The sequence below is a fragment of a genome, unplaced genomic scaffold, assembly GCF_019419815.1.
Source record: "Pyrus x bretschneideri cultivar Hongxiangsu unplaced genomic scaffold, Pyrus_bretschneideri_v1 Contig2, whole genome shotgun sequence".
NCBI lineage: Eukaryota > Viridiplantae > Streptophyta > Magnoliopsida > Rosales > Rosaceae > Pyrus > Pyrus x bretschneideri.
In genome coordinates, this window is record NW_025999501.1 from 7,815,111 (window position 1) to 7,836,229 (window position 21,119).

The window sequence follows — 21,119 nt, forward strand, 5'->3', positions numbered from 1 at the left end:
AACAACCTATATACTCTAGTGGCTTGTTTTCTACTTCTCCATGAGACTACACCACCAACTAATATGAAAACATACCCAATTCTGCATCACAATAACAAATCACTTCCAAATTCTCAACTTGATGAAAACCTAGGACAGAAGCTTGTGTCTTCTTTAAGTATCTAAATACCTTTTTACTTGCTTTCCAATGTGCAATGCCAAGATTTGATTGAAATCTACCTAACACACTCAGTGCAAAAGCCAAAAGGCCAAAACCGGTCTAGTGCAAACCATACATACATCACACTCAGCTTTGGCAATGGGAACATCACCCCCACTGCAATATAATTCTTTTCATTCTATCACTTACAACTTCAATGCCTAATACATAATAAGCTTCACCCAAACCCTTCATGACAAAGCTATTGGACAACATTTGCTTGGTCTCATTTAACAATTGGACATTAGAGCTTGCCAACAATATATCATCGACATATAGAACCATAAATCTAAATTGGAGCTTGTTTTAAACCATAAATGAACTTGTTGAGTTTGCATACCTGATTCTCCTTCCCCCTTTCAACAAATCATGGTGGTTGCTTCACATAAATGTCCTCGTCAAGACTTCTCTTTGTGTAAATCCTTTAGGCACAAGCCTTGCCTTTAATCTTTCAACTTTACCTTGTGCATTAAACCATAAAGGCTTCTTTCTTCCCTTTGAGATAAAACATTTCACATAGTGTATTCAAAAGTTGTCATCACAATCTATGAACTCAGCGTGCAGAACCTTCGGGTTCATCATATTCCGGTTCTTACCAAGTCGAGTAATTCTTAATGGAGAGAAACAGATGGGATCAACTTCACTAAACTTATGTGGGAGAAGAAAGATCAGAGTAGTAGGCTTCTAATCTGTTAATTTTGAAGCAGAAAATCCACCCAAAAATGAGTTGGATCCCTTCCCTTCTCGCTTACCGTCCAACTCTTGGTTTCTAAGCACATTACTTCCCCAAGCATCCAGGAAAGAAGATCTGTCATACGTCATGGATGGAATAATAGAATTATGTGAACCAGGTATGTTAGAATATACCCTTTGGTGACCTATATCACAAGCATCCAACATGCCTAGCCTTAGGTGCTGAATATGTGAAAGTAACTTCTCATTTTCATAATACATGTCCGGTAGATATATATACACCAGCTGAAATCACTTATATACACCACAATCAACAACATCTATTAGGGAGGTATGTAAAGCAGCAATCAACCTTGTAAACATTCTCCTACCAGAATAATCACCATGTTGCAAAACTCGTTTGTAATCAACTCCAAATTTAGTACTGTGTTTCTCAGAACCTAGAGACAATGCTCCTTCCTTATGAAAATCCAACTGAGGGTTGAGTGCTAAAGTCTGTGAAATACCTAAATGTGCAGCATACTGACCGGACATTACTCCATAGAAAACAACTAAGCCAGATGCATTTAGACAAATAAGAAGGTTATCAGAAAACTGGAAATCTATTCATTGTATCACTGAGCCAATATTTGGACATTCGTCAAGCTTCACTGAGGAAACACATTGAATTACCCACCTATCTGATCTAGCAACCAGAAGTACATTATTTTTCTTAGTATTTTCACTTTCATCACTAGTATTCAAAGTTATAGGATCAACCTGTGCGAAAACAAATCCAATAAAGCAATGTGAATTGCTTGAAAGCACCCTGGAGCAGCAATTGTATAAACAGTTCATTCCAAAACCAAAAATATTCAACAAAATTTCAGATTTGAAATGCGGACAGGATGAAGTCAAATGTGTATTTATAGACTTATCACTCTCTGACTCATGAACTCTTTCCTGCCTGCACTCCATAAACGGTAAATTACTATAAAGCAAACCAAATGAAATAACTTTCGCAGAGCAAGGAAACAATGACTTTTCAGGAGATTTGGTCAATACATTACCATTGTATTCAACAATTTCAACTTTTGTCAGAAAAGATTGCCAACTATTTCTTAGAAGCAACTCACTTTGGCAACTTGTCGTTCCCGGGCACATTTCACTTGTTATGAGGAGTGTCACTGTCTCCATTAGATATGTTTAAATCAATATTTCCAGTGGCTTTAACACTCAAACTGGTTGGTTCCTCCACCACCATATTTTCAACTAAGGAACCTTAATCTGCTTTTGACGCCATGAAGATCACTGCAGCAATACAACTTTCTTCTCTCTTGTGTGATCGAAAATATTACCAAACTCTCAATGGGACGAGTTTATGTATAAATCTGAAATGGTAAAACACACCGCCCCTGCACATACTCACCATGCAGTGCATTCCTATCAACATCAGTGTTTTTTGGTGGATTCAACAAAAACATGTACCACACCAGACCTTGTTTGCTAGATACAAACAAAATTTCACTTAATAAAGCATCCTTGTGCTGATCATAATTATGCCCACACACACCCCAATTGGTTTGATGTCATGAGATCCTACAACCAAGGACCAAACATTGTTCTTTGCCACGTATTCCTTAGCCAAATCACAAATTGAAATTCCTCCCCTATGTGATCTTCCATCGCATTTGCATTATGAGAATGGACATTTGATTATCCCTTTCCCACATTACTCCCCTATATACATTTTCACTCTCCTAGGTGCCCTCACCTTTTGTTTCAAATTGTAGAACTATCTGACTTTTTCTTTTTTATTTTAACTAAAATAATTAGGTCAAAGGACTACTGAAAGATCGGAGGTTGGAAACACTTGTTGATGCTAATCTAAATGGAAATTATGTTGACGATCAAGTGGAGCAGCTCATCCAAGTAGCTCTACTGTGCACACAAGGCACCCCAAGGGAACAAACTAAGATGTCAGAGGTTGTCCGGATGTTGGAAGGCGATGGTTTGGCTGAAAGATAGAAGGAATGGCAAAAAGAGGTGTTCTGCCAAGATTTCAACCCTATTGATCATCCAAGTACTAATTGGATCATAGACTCAACTTAGCATATTCCTCCAGATGAGTTGTCCGGTCCCAGATGATATGCTCGTTGGTTCCGTCCCCCTGTATACATGTAAGAAGCCTTCAGAGGACTGGAGAAGGTCCATTTTGTATTTCAATGATACAACATTTGTGCATATGTTATATCTTTGTTTTCGATTTTGTTTTTGTCTCATTTATTCTTTAGATCACAAAAAATGGAAACTGATGTAATTTTTATAGGGTTAACTGGCATTACGAAGTTAAATGGTGCTAGCAAGAAATGGGAAGGGCCATAAAAGCGCCTGTTCCTTATAATTTATGTATGTATCCAGAAATTAGTGCAAACAGTCAAGTAAATAATCATATACGATTAAGACACTAGGTCAAGTGCGTGGGTGCTTGTAGACGGATAGTGTTTCAAATTTCATTGTGATCATTTCAAGTGCGACTTAGTGGCACTACCCTTATAAATACTTGAACTAAGGCAATACAGGATCTAGAGATCACTTTGTGTCATTCCAACATGGGAATTCGAGTTGTGTCTATCCTCTTTAGAGTATCGTCAATGGGGATCCCTCTACTATCTTTGAGGACTTATTTAAGACCAATTGTAGGGTAAGACCCAAACCTAAATATTTGAGTTTAAACAAAATAAAAATGCAATCTAATTGTGGGGAATTTTTGTTTTTTCGAACAAAAAATATTATCTACACTAAAAGAGTGAGGAATTGGGTTAAGCTTTATAGTAGGTTAGCAATAATATGGTTCAATTTTTCCTTTGGGAGAATCAAACCTAAAGACCGCTCACTTATATGTAAAGAAGAATATCACTAAATCATAATCCTAGCTAATATATAATGGTTGGACTTGAACCTAAAAAGTTTGGTTTTTGACCCAAGCTAAACCCAAATTTTGGTTTGTATTTGGCCGACCCAAATTTTTGGGGGTCTTACCTTTTTTTTTTTTTGAAAAGCAATAGGCGAATGATTTATTGAAGTGGCCGACAAATGGGTCCTTCAACTGGCAGGGTCCTAGCTACAAAACGGTAACATTTTAAGGAACTACGAGCCGTTCGATTTTTAGGCCATTGGTGATCAACGGTCTAGGTTAGAATCCTTTTATGCTTTGCAATCTTTAGATTTTGATCTAATTGTTCATATTTTTTTTTCAAATCTAACAGGTAAAATAAATCTAACTGCTGAAATTTAAATTCAATGACAAAATATTTTTTTTAGAACATATCCACTTTACATTTGGATGGTGTGTGTATTGAAGTTTGGTGGGTTGTTTGTATACTGAAGATTAGTTGGTGTATGTATTGAAGTTTGGTTGGTTGGTGTGAATTGTTCGGTTTTGAAAATTTTGTCGAAATTTAATTTCTTTAATAAAACACTTGTCAAATTAAATTAAAATAATATAATTCAAAACTAAAATAAAAAATAAAAAATAAATCCTATCGGAAAAAAATTAGGGTTAAAACTATATTCCACCACAATTAGTACATTTTAGGTCATGAAATTTAGATCTTGATAGTTGGGTGATATTCACTATTCATAGACTTAAATTCTGTCTTTTAATGGACTAAATATTTGGGTTTGGAAGTAAGGGTTGGAGCTGTTGTAAAGACTTTAATGAAATCTTTATATACCAAAAAGAGTATTGCCTCATATGAGAAAGTCCCTATAGTATAAACCCTAAATATGAAGTTTACATAATTTTGTGTGATAATTTCATTGAAAGCTAATTCTTTTAGTTAATTTAACTTTATTTGATTGTAAAATATTTTTTGTGAACATTATTAGCCAAAAAAAAGTTCAAAATTCTCGAAGCCAAATCTTATTCCTTAGCACTACGATAGCTTCATTATTGGCTATGTCATGGTCTATTATTTCTGATCGGAATCAGACTTGGACTCTTTGCAACCTTTGGTCAACTAAATGAGTTATTAATTAAAAGTAACTTGATAATCATTTTGTTTTTAATTTTTAATTTTTAGTTTTTAGTTTTCTATTCTGAAATTAACCAAAATTGTTAATGAATTGATATAATTCATCACTTTGGTTCCTGAGATTTGAAATTACTAGAAGTGATCCCTGAGTTTGTTAATTATCAATCATTTTAATCATTCCATTAAAAATCTCCATTAAATAAGGAGCAAATGACAAAAATAATTGGTGACGGATGAAATCAGAAATGTCACAACAAAGTGAGGAATTTCATAACAATTTCAGGTATCAGCTAAAAAGTCAAAAATAAATATAAACAAAAGAAGAAACGACACTTCCGACGCGGTGGGCTGCGACTTTGACTGATTGAGAGTCCTCCATCCGCAGCTCCTCCGTAGTACTCCCAAACCTTTTACCTTTCTTTCTTTCTTTCTTCTCCAAAACTAGCAAGCTGAGATTTCAACCTCTCTCTCTCTAAGAAGCAGCGGCATGCTTTTCCAAACGCAATCTGCAATTTAATCAAACAGCCACCGAATTTTCTGGAATCCGGTCAACGCAGAGATGCTTCGGATTTGGATCGGTCAACGCCAGCTGCTTACCTGAGCTCCAACAGACCCAACAGTGATGACGTCCTCCACCTCTGTTTCTGTTTGGCTGATTCTGCTGTTTGGCTTCTTTCACATCCATACGCTCACTGCCAACGAAGAAGGTATGTCTGTGTCTCTGTGATTTTGAATTTGGGTGTGTTTGGTTGCGGGAATTGGAATGAGCTAATGAATGAATGAATGAATGATTGGATTTGACAGGTGACGCATTGAACGCGTTGAAGACCAATCTAGCTGATCCAAACAATGTTCTGCAGAGTTGGGATCCGACTCTCGTCGATCCCTGCAGCTGGCATCATGTCACTTGTAATAGCGAAAACAGCGTTACTCTTGTGTAAGCAAACCCAACAAACACCTCCTTTTCAATTCAGTTCAATTCAATTCGATTCAGTTCAGTTCAGTTCAATTCACTTGTAACAGCGGAAATAGCGTTATGCGAAGTTTTTAACATTTTTGCTCCACCCAGTCATCTTGGCAATGCCAATCTCTCTGGTCAACTGGTGGCACAGCTTGGTGTGCTTTCCAAGTTGCAGTACTTGTAAGTGTGTTTTTCGCTCTGCTTTTTTGTTCGGGTCTTATCCAACTGTCTTTGTTCTTTTTCGTGATTTAAATTCAGTCAATATTCAATTCACAATTACAGACGAAACGGAAGGACTTCCATTCCATCACTGTGCATTTGAATTGAAATTGGTATCGATACACGACGAATGAATTTCACTACTGCATTTGACATTATTGAAACACTCTTTCTTGATAGGGAACTTTACAATAATAACATAACTGGAAACATTCCGGAAGAGCTTGGGGGTTTGTCGGACTTAGTGAGCATGGATCTTTACTTGAACAATTTACATGGTAGCATTCCAGCGACACTTGGCAACCTTGCAAAACTGCGTTTCCTGTATGAACCCCCATTCTTCTTTATTTTTTATTTGATATGCTAATTATGCTGTTTTTAATTGTTCCGTTGGGGTGACTTTCTTCCTTAAAGTCCATGATAGCGTTTCGGCTCAACCCAATATTGTGGTAAAGGCATAGCTTGAGTTTTGACTTTTTCTAGGAATGGGTCCTAAACAGTAAAGGGCCTTAACACCGGAATATTTACAGAAATACACTAGCAATAGAATCCGTATGATGCCGCGAGTTTTAAAACTTTGTTAAACATGTACAAATATATTAAAATCTAATTGTATCCATATCAAAGAAATACATACATACATACTAAAATCTGTCTACAATTACCAAAGTCTATTTGCATTCTTACGTGTAATAATGAACAAAAGATAGGTATTTGAATAATACATTACATAGAAAAAGTTGTTCATACAAATACAATCAAATAAAAATATTTTCCATGTCCCAACTCTTCACACTACATTCAGTACTTCACTCTTCTTTCTTTGTTATTCTGTAGATAGAAAAATATTTTCCTCAAGTAATGTATTCAAGATGATACATTGGTCAGGCTTCTGAATCACATGAGCCTTTAACTGGCTTATAAACATACTCATTTTTCATATGAGAAGGATAACCAGTTTAGAGTTTCGAAAGATACATAAAAATTCCAATTCTCACCAAGAAAAAAGAGCCAAAGAAATACAATGGGTTTTGAGGAGAGACGAAGTCTTTACCAACTAACAAAGGAAGTAAATCATGTTGTTCAATGCTTGAGCTTCCAATTTCGTACACTTACATCTTCAATCTCTAACAAAACAAAACAAAAAAGGGAAAAATCATTTAGTATACTTCTCACAACATGTTTAAGATACTCCCAACCAAATATCTTCACCGCTCACCCATATCCTCGGTGCTATAAATTCGAATAAAAAACTAGTAAATAAAAGTGGTTAGGCACAAACCCTCACTTCTCATTACATGTTGAAATTTCTTTAACATCTAAACCTACTCCCACTGTGTTACTTTTGTAGTGTGTAGTGCATACACTACAAAAACCAAAAAGAAAATGCTGCAAGGGGGAAATTGGAAAATCAAACCACCATGAAACATTGCACGGAAGGCATCTGAAGAAGCAAGCAGTCAAGTTCTGTGAGCATACCATCTACCTGCAATTGGTCAGTAAACGATAAAAAATTAGGAAAACTAATGATAATAGCTTGAAAACTTTGAGTTTTAATGATATGAACAAAATAAAGAGTAAAGTGAATGGTACCATGTTTGACTTTTTAGTGTAAAAATGTGGTTTTTCGTTAAAGTGAACAGTACCGTGGGCTTTTTGTTAAAACTCCCTAAAAAATTTAAAGAGGTCCCTTATGTTAACAATACAATCACACATGCTAATTGAATACTCTATAATTAAGAAAAAGAAGAGAAACTCACGCTGTGCTTCTTGAAAACTGGCGAGAGAGAACTGGAACTGGGTTGGAAGAATGTACTGGAAGCAAATGGAACACCCCAGCCTTTTCAGCCTCGTCATGAAATAATTTTAACAATTTGGTCAAGTATAAAACCATCTGCCAATTATGGTTTTTTTAAATTATGTAGAAGCCAAAAATCTAATAAATAGTCTAACAACAATGGAAAACTTCATGAAAGATTAAAAATCTTTTTACCTCTGCCTGTGGTCAATCTTTTTTACTCCTATGCAAGGCGGTTGGGATTCATGAGTGTATCTGCCCTTCTGAGATGCAAAATATAAGAACATGATGTAAATGTCAGAAAAATAGAAGATCACTTTTTTTTTTTTTTTTTTTGTTTCAAATGCAAGAAAAATTAAATCACCTATATAAAAATATTCGAACTCAGTAACGTACAGAAAAAATCCAAATTGCAAAACAGTAAAATTCAACACAAAACCAAAATAAAAAGGAGGTATATTAAGTAGGCAAAAGTATTTAAATTATAGGATTTGAGAAATTTTAAGCTACATAGGAAATTCAATAATATTCTTGTATCCAATTAATACTATTCAGTTTTTTATGATATTCTACATAATTGTAAAATTATCTAACAGAAATTTAAACATTCATTACTTTCTATGTCCATATACATCCCTCAATACATGAATTGACCAATCTGTTAGTTTGCTCTTATGATCTTTTAAAGCATTCCATAAAACCTAAGGTGTTCATGTTGCCGATGATAAAAATGAATGTAGCACAACGAAAGAATATACATACATATACATATACATATATATAGCATAATTGTGATGCTACATACTAACCTGGTAGAGAAGATGACTTTGTGTTCATTTGAAAAATGAGTATAAGACTAACCTTTATAGAGCACCTATGAATCACTTCCAAAATGAGATACACAAAATCTGAAACTGCTGCACCTATCCAAAGTTATAAACCAAAACTAATTAAATAACAATTAGGCAAGAACAACAAAATGCGACAAACAAAATGAAAACACCAAAAATCATATCAAGGTTGAGAATTTCTAATTTATTAGAATTAGGGATCCATTAATAGAACTAAGTCACACGTACTAATTTTATTTATTTTGCCAAAAACAGAAAAAACTGAAAACACCAAATTAAAAAGAGTAGGCAAATGAAGAACATTCACACCCACACTTATCAATGTACACATAAATTTCAATTTTGAATCATTTGGGCTTGCAAAAAAATGCATAGAAATGCAAAAGAAGATGAACAAATTGAAGCAGAGTTAAATGTACTGGGCAATCAAGCTCTGTTGCATGTAACACCTTACAATTGACACCACGTTTACAAAGGTTTTGAAAGGCTTAGATTCAACTTTCAAATATGTAAGACTCTGAGCTTCAAAACCAAAACAAACCCAACTGCACTTTTAGTTCACCAACCCCGTTGAATAAAATCCAATTCAATAAAACAACAGAAAATTAAAAAACCCAAAAATCAAAACAAGCCCACTTGTAGTTGTAGCTCACTAATCCGTTGGATTAATTGATGCCAAATTCATTCAGAAAACATACAATTAACAACCCATAAGAGCCATCCAAAAACCCAACCAATTAACCAAAAAATACCACTTGTACTTTTAGCTTAGTCTTCCGATTGAATCAGATCTATCATCAAATTTCAATCAGAAAATAGAAAATTAAGAACAGCCCAGAATTTCCACTCACCTGCTGTGAAACTCATCCCTGTTGAGCAGCAGTAGGAACGAGTAAACTGGGTGACATATACAACTAATTAAAACACTCAACTTTAGCTGCTTCAGCTACATAACAGAAAAAGGTTAATTTTAGTATAATTAAGTAATCTGGTTTAAGACTAATAAAAAAAGCTTGGGAATTTCAGCCGTAAAATCACACCTCAAGCAGCAACTCGACAAAGTCTGCGAAATTAGAATCCAAAATGCGATCTTCAGTCTTCCGGCTTCTGTTGCAAAAATTAATCCCACAATCCCCAAAATATTAAAAACTTGAAGTTTGATTTGAAATTAAAAATGCATTCTTTGAAGATAAATTCCAAAAATTCAAAATTATATGCGAGAGATATACCTTGTTGGTATTCGGAGTTAGAGTGAGGAATTCTCGAATTGGGAGCGGCGGAGTTCCGTTGCAAATTTTCTTCCCACGGGTGAAGGGTGATTGCGATTTTTTGGCTAGAGGAAATGAGGTTTTAAGATTTTTGGAATTTTGAGAGAATGGATGGTGTGGCTGGTTGTGAGACAGAGAAAGAGAAGTCGATGGAAAATGAGGGGTGTTTTCATCCCCTTCGATAGAAAAAGATGAAGCAAAAGAGTATAGAAAAGAGGAAAAGAGAAAGGAAGCATCGATCACCAACACGTGTGAAATGGTCCAAACGAAATTAAACAAATCAAGCAGGATAAACAGTGTTTCAGTTGTTTTTGTATTATATAATTTTAATTTTAAGGGGAAATAGGAAGGAATTCTGTACCCAGAGTGGGTGAACCCTCACATCTTGAAAGTTTCCCACACGTACTTTATGTACTTTATGGGGAAATAGAAGGGAAATCTGTGAGGAACCCTCACATCTTATAGAGTTATGGAGTTATGGAGTTATGGGATTTTGAGTGCTTATTGTTCTGTGTATTTTTGTCCATAACTTCATATGTACTTTATGCGTACTCAGAACTCGTATACTCTTGTAATGTCTATATAGCGACTAGAAAAATGGTAAAAAAAAAAAAAAAAAAAAAAAACTTAATGTCGCAAATATAATATCTGCTGTTGTTGCGATTATTTGTGATTTAATTAGCACCTTCTGTTCCATGAAATAGGCGTCTATCCAACAACTTGTCAGGGAATATTCCCGAGACTTTGACTAACATCCAATCATTGCAAGTCCTGTGAGTTTCATACACTTTCATCGCAGTAAGAGGGAGGAGAGAGAGAAAAGTTACTAATTTCTCTGCCATCAGAGCATGCAAATAACATATAGTTTTGCCATGGAATGCAGGGATCTTTCAAATAATAATCTGTCAGGGGATATTCTAGTCAATGGATCTTTTTCACTTTTTACTCGCGTCAGGTTTGTTGAACCCACTTTATTTTTTTTCTTTACCTTTTTCCGGCGGTGGCCGTCCCAGCGGACGATCTGAATGATGGACTGGCTGCTATTCTTCATTTTGCAGTTTTGCCAATAATCCTCGTCTGAATCTACTTCCAGCCTCTCCACATCCAGGTTTTTACAACTTATACTGTTCTTGTGATATTAACTCAAATTTGTTTTGAGAACATCAGAGTACTATACTACAAAATAAGAATATTATTAAACAAATAAAAATGCTACAATGGTTACAAAATTTTAAAAGACTACATTGTGACATATTTGTTCTAAGAGGAATAACAGGCATCCTATTTATAATAAACTATAACCCTAATCTCTAACAAATCCTAATTTTAACGGCTGACCTCAAATCCTAAACTTATTACTTTCCGGCTGGCTCTGTTTTGTTTCACAGACACTTGTGATATCGACTCCAGTCCATTGGTAGTTAATGTTTTTTCTTGGTGTTTTTCTGTTAAATTTTTTTCATGGTACAACATTATTGTTGGAATCACTGCTGTAAAGATTCTAAGAAGATGCTAGTTAGGAAAGGAATGGATTGAGGATCCGAGGGGATACTCCTAAATTCCTATGAGTGTGAAGAAATGAATTAAAACAATGACATGTGAGAGAGAGTTCATCATATAACATCCGACTTTTAAGGATTTTCATCTCGTTCTGGTTCATGTTGTGCAAATAACCCTTCCTTTTTAACTCTGGTGATTCATATTAGGTGCCGGATTCGGTGAAATAGTGTCCGGATTTCGTATCGGTACGGACGTACCATTACTTTAGCGATTCGGTGTTGAATTTAGTGGTTCATCTGATCATCTCTAATAATTTCTAATCAGATTACAGAAACTGAGAAAAGTAAACGCACCTGTAATTTTTGGAAACAGAGGAGTGAAACAACTGGAATTTTGGGAAGCTCGGTACTTTTGGTTTTCATCGGGCAGACAGAAAACGAAGAGAGAGAGGAAGATAGAAAATTTTACTTTCGCTTTTTGGATTTAATTCTTTTGATTCGAACGAAATTTCTTGAATTGAGGAAGCAGATCTCTTGCTATCTACAACTCTCCAACAAACCCAATGACTGTGGCTTCCAAGGTTGTTAATTTTCACCTCTTTTTTCGAATTTTCACCAGATAAAACTGTTAGAGATTTGCAATGGGGTGGAGAGATTACGTGTCTGTACAAGTGGTGAGATTTTTGTGTTAAAATATTAATGATATAAAAAATAAAAATTTTCACCATTTATATAATAACATGTGGTACACCATTTATGTTACGGACACAAGAAAAAAATTCAATGGAATAGGTCTATCAACACTCTTTTCTTCTTGTATTAATAGAGGGACCCATCTGCAGTGTTGATTTTTTTAGAGAAGATGTAAATAGTCGGTGGCCCATTGCATTTGCCAAATTCCATATTAATTTGAGAATATTTATATTATTCTTATTAGAAAGTTAAGTGAATTAATTGTTTTTGATTTGTAAAATAATTGCTTACAAATAATCAATTCTATTAAACAAAAATAATTTCTTACAATGAACAATAACTATAAATTATTGTAAAATGTATATGTATTATAAATATTTTTAATTTTTATTTTTTAACGAATTGAGAATGAATCAATTTGAATATTATATTGTCTATGTATACTCTCTAACGAATAGTACCATAGGTTACAAACGAATTACGAACTCGCACCGTGCCACTAATAATGCGGCTATTGCTGAAGGGGTTGTTGCTGGTGCTGCTTTGTTGTTTGCTGCACCTGCAATTGCACTTGCTTATTGGCGACGAAGAAAATCACAGGATCATTTATTTGATGAACCTGGTTAGTGAACTATAAGAGTAATATAGCTTGATCAAGTTGGTGTTGTAGTTGTTGTATGGGATGCAGGTTTCACTAATCTAGGGTCTTTGTAGCTCAGGAGGATCGAGAAATTCATTTACAAATAAATGAACCTGGTTAGTGAACTATAAGAGTAATATAGCTTGATCAAGTTGGTGTTGTAGTTGTTGTATGGGATGCAGGTTTCACTAATCTACGGTCTTTGCAGCTCAGGAGGATCGAGAAATTCATTTACAAATAAATGAACCTGGTTAGTGAACTATAAGAGTAATATAGCTTGATCAAGTTGGTGTTGTAGTTGTTGTATGGGATGCAGGTTTCACTAATCTACTGTCTTTGCAGCTCAGGAGGATCGAGAAATTCATTTACGACAGCTCAAAAGGTTTTCTTTGCGCGAGCTACAAGTTGCGACGGATACCTTTAGCAACAAAAATATTATTGGTAGAGGTGGATTTGGTAAGGTTTATAAGGGATGCTTAGCAGATGGAACTCTGGTTGCTGTAAAAAGACTTAAAGAGGAGAGAACCCAAGGTGGGGAGCTACAGTTCCAAACAGAAGTTGAAATGATTAGCATGGGTGTCCACCGCAATCTGCTTCGTCTGCATGGTTTTTGCATGACACCAACAGAAAGGCTGCTTGTATATCCTTATATGGCTAATGGAAGTGTGGCATCATGTTTAAGAGGTACTCATCCAAATTGTTTGCTGCGTTGATAAATCTTTTTGTTTTCACAACATTAAATTTTTTATGGATTTCATTGATAAAATGAATTTAAAAACCCGACCAATTTGGTTTGGAGTATCAACACTGATTTCTTTTAATATTTTTTTTCCTTCAATTTTGTTAGTGTAACTTGATTTTTGCTGGGTTTTAATTTCCAGAAGGCTGAACAAAAACAAGAAAACAAAAAACCAAAAGAAGCTGAACCGAAAAAGTTTTTCTTTCTTGTTCTCTCATGCAAAAGTATTGCAGAGGAATAATCTTTGTACAGCACACACAATGCGCACTCACACTGCTTTACATTTAATTGATGGCCTTAGCTTTAGGACCACACAAAACACTACTTTTAATCTTAGTCACTCATCAACCTAATTACATGGATCAAATACCACATGGCACTCATGGCCTTACATCATTTAACCTTACACTTGGCAGATATGCTCAAGTGAATACACACATTAAAACTCATCTTATTTCTAATACTTAATCAGCTAGAGACTTATAATTCAACACTCCCCTTTAAGTCTTGAGCTGATTTCACTCCTAGCATGCTCCTGAGATAATTAAACCGATCTTTAGGCAGAGGTTTTGTGAAGATATTAGCAAGTTGCTCATTAGTTGGACAGTACACCAGATCAATGATGCCATCCTTCAGTGCATCCTTGATGAAATGGTATCTTCTGTTAATGTGTTTGGTCTTTTGATGGAACACAGAGTTCTTGGTGATTGCAATTGCTGAGGTGTTGTCACAGTGCACTGGAGTGGCTTCGGTTTGAAATTCTCCAAAGTCTTCAAGAACAAATCTCAACCAAATGGCTTGAGTAGTTGCTTCTGAAGCACTGATGTACTCTGCTTCTGCAGTGGAAAGAGCAACACAATTTTGCTTCACAGATGCCCAAGAGAATACTCCACTGCCAAAAGAGAAAGCATAACCAGAAGTACTTTTACTGTCCTCAATTGATCCACTCCAGTCACTGTCACAGAACCCAATTAACATTGAGTTCTTACCCTTCACATATTCTAGACCATAATCAAGTGTACCCTTAATGTATCTTAGCACTCTTTTAGCAATTCCAACATGCTTACTGGTAGGGCAGTGCATAAATCTGGCTAACTGACTGGATGCATACATAATATCAGGCCTGGTTGCAGTGAGATATAAGAGGCTTCCCACCATGCTTCTGTATAACTCTTCACTTGCTGCACCACTTCCATCATCCGTGGTTAACTTCTCAGTTGCAACCACTGGAGTAAGCACAGGTTTGCACTCTTTTAGACCAAATTTGTCTAACAAAGAGCTTGCATATTTCTTTTGGTGGATGAAAATGCTTGAAGTTGATTGAATTATTCTCATTCCAAGGAAATGATGGAGAAGACCCAAATCAGTCATCTCATACTTTCGTGTCATGTCTTCCTTGAATTCTTCAAGCATTTGTTTGTTGCTCCCAGTATAGATTATGTCATCCACATAGATCGACACAATCAAAATGTCTTTCTCTTCTGCCTTGATGTATAATGTTGGTTCACTTAAACTTCTTGTGAAACCACATTGTAAGAAGTATGTATTGATCTCTCCATACCAGGCCCGTGGTGCCTGTTTTAAACCATACAAGGCTTTGTGAAGTCTATATACCATGTCTTCCTCCCCTTTAGCTACAAAACCATCAAGCTGCTCCACATAAACCTCCTTCTCTAGAACACCATTTAGAAAAGCCGATTTGACATCAAGTTGATAGAGTTTCCAGCTCTTTTGTGCAGCCAATGCTATAAGGGTTCTGATTGTATTTAATCGAGCAACAGGAGCAAAGGTCTCATTGTAGTCTATTCCTGGTTTCTGTGCATATCCCTTTGCAACAAGCCTTGCCTTGTTCTTTTGCACAGTTCCATCCAGGTTGAGCTTGGTTTTAAACACCCATTTTACTCCAATTACAGGCTTGTTACTTGGCTTGTCTACTAACTTCCAGGTTTCATTCTTTTCAATCATGGAGAGCTCATCCTTCATAGCATTCATCCAAGATTCATCCTTAGTTGCATCTTCATATTTCTCTGGTTCTATAATACACCGATTACACTGAGCAAGAACATCATCCAGCTTTCTCCATTTTAATGGAGTATGATCAAAAAACTGAGTGTCATTCACACCTGCACTTGACTGAGAGTTGATCTGTGTATCATCAATACCACTTGCAGCTTCTTCCAATATGCCAGATGATAAATCACTTGAAACTTGAGGGTCATTTTCTGCATTTTCACTTCTTTGTGTATCAACAGAGTCAAATTCATAAGTAGGCAGTGACATATATCTTTCTGTGCTTCTTTCCCATTCCCAAGCTGAGTTTTCATCGAACACAACATCTCTTGACAGAATCAGTCTCTTAGAGATTGGATCAAATACTCTATACCCTTTCTCACACTTTGCATATCCAACAAAGACTCCTTTTATACTCTTGGGTTCTAGCTTGTGTCTTAACTCGGATGGAGTATGGACATAACAAACTGATCCAAAAACCTTCAAATGAGCAATACCTGGTTTCCTTTTGCTGTAAGCTTCAAAAGGTGTTATACTATCCAGTGATTTGGTAACAGATAGACAGCAGTATGCACAGCTTCTGCCCACATACAGTAAGGCATTCCTTTGTCATGAAGCATAGACTTGACCATTTCAATCACAGTTCTGTTTTTTCTTTCAACCACTCCATTTTGCTGTGGAGTGTAAGAGAGAGACAGTTGCCTTTGGATTCCCTCTGTGTCACAGTATTGCTTGAATTCATTTGATAAGAACTCCCCTCCTCTATCACTCCTTACACATTTTACCTTCATTCCACTTTGCAACTCAGTCATGGCCTTGAATTTCTGAAAACAAGTAAAAGCTTCAGATTTGAATCTAAGAAAATACACCCATGTCATCCTGGTTGCATCATCTACAAGCAACATGAAGTACTTGTTTCCTCCAGTAGACTCAATTCTCATCGGTCCACACAGATCTACATGAACCAATTCAAGTGGAGCACCAGCTCTTTGTGCTTGACCACTAGGAAACCTTTCTCTGTGTTGCTTACCATATTGACAGCCTTCACACACTTTGTCATACTCATCTAGATATGGTAATCCATGAACCATGTCATTATCCTTCAATTTCTTGATTCCACCAAAGTGTAGGTGGCCTAATCTTCTGTGCCAAGTCAGAGAACAATGAGCAAAACTGGTCTTCAACACAAGTTGCTTCTCAGGCCTTAGAGATATAGGATAGCACCTGTTTTCTTTCGTTTTTACACGGATAATTTGACATTTCAGAGAAGGACCATCAAAAACAGTACACATATGTCCACCAAACACAAGATAATATCCGTGCTCATCCATTTGTCCTACACTTAATAGATTCTCTTTCAAACCAAGTAGGTACATGACTTCTTGAATGTATTTTCTTCCTCTGTTAGTCTCAATTTCCAATGATCCCATTCCTGCCACATTAACTAACCCTCCTGTTGGCATTTGAACTTTCCCTGCAACATTTGTATTCACATCAACAAGAAGATCAACATTTCCTGTCATATGATTACTGCAGCCACTATCTATGTACCAATCTCCATTAACCTTAGTCTCAGCAACTGCACAATTTGCATAGAATAAGTTTCCTGTTACTTCCATTTGACTTGCACAGTTTGCCTTTTGAACAGACTTTCCAACAGTACACTCTCTGGCCCAATGACCAAATCTATCACAGTTATGGCACTTGGATTTCCCCTTATATCTACATTCACCATAATGAAACTTTGAACACACCTTACATTGAGGTTTTACACTCTCTTGACCCATACCCTGTGAGGAAGTACTATTCTGTGCAACATTTGTGTATGATTTTTGCTGAAACTTTGGTTTTGAATCCCATTTCTTACCCTTTTGATTCCAATTTCTCTGTGGTTTAAAAGTACTAGACTGAGCATAACTTCGATTCTGCCCTTTTGAACTAACAGTAAGAGAAGAAAATGCTCTCTCAGTTGCATCTGAGGAATGCAAATCAAACCTCTGCTCTTGACTCTTCAATATAGCTAGTACCTCTTGCAGTTCAACAGATTCTAAACATTTGGTATTTTCTATCACTAAGCATATAGGATCATATATCTTAGTGAGACTGATTAATACCTTCTGTACTAATCTCTCATTTGACATAGTTTCACCAAACGTTTTCATTTGATTAATCATATCATTTAACCGAGTAAGATACCCAGTCAAGGATTCATCATCACGCATTCTAGTGTATTCGAATTCTCTTATAAGATTCTGGAGTTTCACAGATCTTACCTGATCCCCACCGTGATGTTCGCCATATAACAGATCCCATGCCATTTTTGCTGAGTCTGCGTTTGCGATTCGAGGGAAAATCTGGTCAGAGACTGCGTTTTGAATGATTCCGAGAGCTTTTGCATCTTTCATGAAGGTTGCAGCCATTTTCTCATCATCGTCAGCATCAACATCTGTATCTTCATCAGTCTTAGCTTTCTTCTTCTTCGAATCAGAAACCGGAATCCCTTTTTCCACCAGATTCCACAGTCCATATGACTTGAAAATGGTAACCATTTTGATTCTCCAGAACTCGTAATTCTCACCGGAGAAGATCGGGGTCCTCACTTCAGCATTCCCAGATCCAGCCATCGTGAGCTTGTGTGAATCCAGAAACACGTAGTTCTTAGATCACAGATAAGCTCCGGCAAACTTCACCGAGTCCAGAAACGGTGATGTTTGAGCTCACAGAAGCACGCCCAGATCTAATCGAAACAAGGCTCTGAGGCCATGTTAGTGTAACTTGATTTTTGCTGGGTTTTAATTTCCAGAAGGCTGAACAAAAACAAGAAAACAAAAAACCAAAAGAAGTTGAACCAAAAAAGTTTTTCTTTCTTGTTCTCTCATGCAAAAGTATTGCAGAGGAATAATCTTTGTACAGCACACACAATGCGCACTCACACTGCTTTACATTTAATTGATGGCCTTAGCTTTAGGACCACACAAAACACTACTTTTAATCTTAGTCACTCATCAACCTAATTACATGGATCAAATACCACATGGCACTCATGGCCTTACATCATTTAACCTTACACTTGGCAGATATGCTCAAGTGAATACACACATTAAAACTCATCTTATTTCTAATACTTAATCAGCTAGAGACTTATAATTCAACAAATTTAAGTTACCTTCTTGATGCTGATTTATTTATTTCTGTTTAATTTGAAAAGAATGACAAGATGACCCTTTTTTGGGTAGGACAGGTGGTATGATATGCGTTAGACCACACTACTTGTTGCTTGTAATTTGAAATTCTCCTCTCATAGTATGTGGATATATTGTTGTAGATCGTCCAGAAGGACAACTTGCACTTGATTGGCCAATAAGACAACACATTGCATTGGGATCTGCAAGAGGCCTTGCTTATCTACATGATCACTGTGATCCAAAAATTATTCACCGTGATGTGAAAGCGGCAAACATATTGTTGGACGAGGAATTCGAAGCAGTTGTTGGAGACTTTGGGTTGGCTAGACTCATGAACTACAAGGATACACATATTACCACAGCTGTACGTGGCACAATTGGTCATATAGCACCAGAGTACTTTTCATATGGAAGGTTTTCCGAGAAAACTGATGTTTTTGGATACGGAGTCATGCTTCTTGAACTCATCACTGGGCAGAGGGGTTTTGATCCTCAGCTTGCGAGTGATGATAATCTCATGTTAGTTGATTGGGTATGCACTTACGTCTTTCTGTTTGTGTATGTAACTAACTTATTGTTATATGCAAGATTATTTCCCAACAACATTTGCATGAGGTCCACCTTCTGATTATGTATTATCATTCTAAATCTTCCATAATATCTTTCATACTTTATATCAAAAAAGACATAATGTTGTTGAAATTCAACGATATTCTAGCTTCAATCTATTTTGTGTCCCTAAGTCCAAATCTTGGAAATTATCAAAGTTTCAATACTCAGATTGTTGTAGAAATGTTATATAATGTACTGTAAATTAGAAGCCTCTCTCGTTACCAGTGTTGCTTTTTATTTTAGCTGAAAATAATGGGTCTCCTTATTTAATGATTTTATTTCAAACCGCTAATCTCTTATGACGTTCTAAATCATTCTGTATGGAACATTTCTGCAATCAATTTAGTTCTTTCTAAAGATACTTTAAAAAACTATTACTCTTTATGCAGCTGCCAAGTTCCTGTTTGATTAATGTATAAATCGCTTGTCTTTTTTGGCCGAAATGTTGAAAGCAGTTAGAATCATGGATCGAAGAAAAAAAAACTAATTAGCTTTTAGAAAATAAGTATGGTTTAATTAGCTTTTATTAGTTAGAGTTATGATTAAGCTGTGAAGATTTATTTATCTTTATGTATAATAGTCTAACGTTTAATTTGTCAGAGATTAATTTTTACATTTCCTTTGTTACTATTATTGTTGCTTCCTTTGCCAATATATTGACCTTGCTGTGATTTCTTGAAGAATTTGGCATATGTTTCTTGAAGAATTTGAATTCATCATCTCTTTATTCTCACTATCTTGGCCTCTTGTTTCTTTCTATTCTCTCTATTTGCATCTTTGTCTTATCTTTGCATCATACCAATATTTGAATGACGATACATTTTTGTAAGAAGTTTGATTTTCTGGAGAAAACGGAGAGAACTATGGCCCTTCAAATTTTGAACATTACATTTTACTCTCCTAGGTGCCCTCAGCTTTTGTTTCAAATTGTAGAACTAGCTGACATTTTCCTTATTATTTTGACTAAAAAAATTAGGTCAAACGGTTACTGAAAAATCGGAGGTTAGAAACACTTGTTGATTCTGATCTAAATAGAAACTATATTTACGATCAAGTAGAGCAGCTGATCCAAGTAGCTCTACTGTGCACACAAGACTCCCCAAGGGAACGGCCCAAGATGTCAGAGGTTGTCCAAATGCTGGAAGGCAATGGTTTGGCTGAAAGATGGGAGGAGTGGCAGAAATAAGAGGTGTTCTTGTGAAACCCCGTGCTTGGATTTCATTGTTTAAAATAAGGTATTTTGTATTCCTAGTTTTGACGCGTTTATATGTGTGGCGTCTGTTTTTTTTTTTTTTTTAATGGGTAAAAGATGAAAATGCCCCTCTTGTGCTAAACGGGATTTTACATAGACGTATTTGATTCTTTCATATTTTTCTATTGTTCTTGGCCTATTTAGATATTACATGTAACTATAAACGCGCAAACGGATTAAAGTTTGAAATTCGAATGAGAAGGTTACAAATTTTCTAAATAAAATGACATTTTGGTAAATTAAAGTGGAACTTTCTGGAAGCCAATGGCTTCCTTTTTCTTCTTCCCTGTGTGCAAAACCAGCAGCTTTGCTGCTGTGTTCTTCTCCTCTTTAATTCTCCTTCACTCCAAAAACTTCATTGAATCATAACTTTTTCGTACGGCAATGAAATCACGCATGGTCGAAGTCTATGTATGCGTAGCGCAGCCCTTTTCATTTTGATACCAAACCCATATGCTGGAACCAAGCGTGCCCATATGTTGAA

The 21,119-nt window shown here is 35.9% G+C and overlaps 2 protein-coding genes across 3 annotated transcripts in view; both read left to right on the forward strand.

Moving 5' to 3' along the window:
• The window catches only part of LOC125468220 (BRASSINOSTEROID INSENSITIVE 1-associated receptor kinase 1-like), a 102,389-nt gene that overhangs the window by 67,012 nt on the left and 14,258 nt on the right, over positions 1-21,119 (forward strand). The gene's annotated exons all lie outside the window — the stretch shown is intronic.
• Positions 12,508-20,762, forward strand: LOC125476754 (BRASSINOSTEROID INSENSITIVE 1-associated receptor kinase 1-like). 2 transcript variants are annotated; one of them, XM_048583259.1, is made up of 6 exons: positions 12,508-12,819; positions 12,912-12,953; positions 13,046-13,087; positions 13,180-13,521; positions 18,912-19,303; positions 20,360-20,762. In XM_048583259.1, exons 1-6 carry the CDS (start codon positions 12,606-12,608, stop codon positions 20,567-20,569), a joined length of 1,242 nt encoding a protein of 413 aa, XP_048439216.1. In that variant the 5' UTR covers positions 12,508-12,605; the 3' UTR covers positions 20,570-20,762. The 2 variants fall into 2 exon arrangements, with proteins under 2 accessions (XP_048439216.1, XP_048439217.1); XM_048583260.1 differs by lacking the exons at positions 12,912-12,953; positions 13,046-13,087 and having other exon boundaries at positions 12,534-12,819.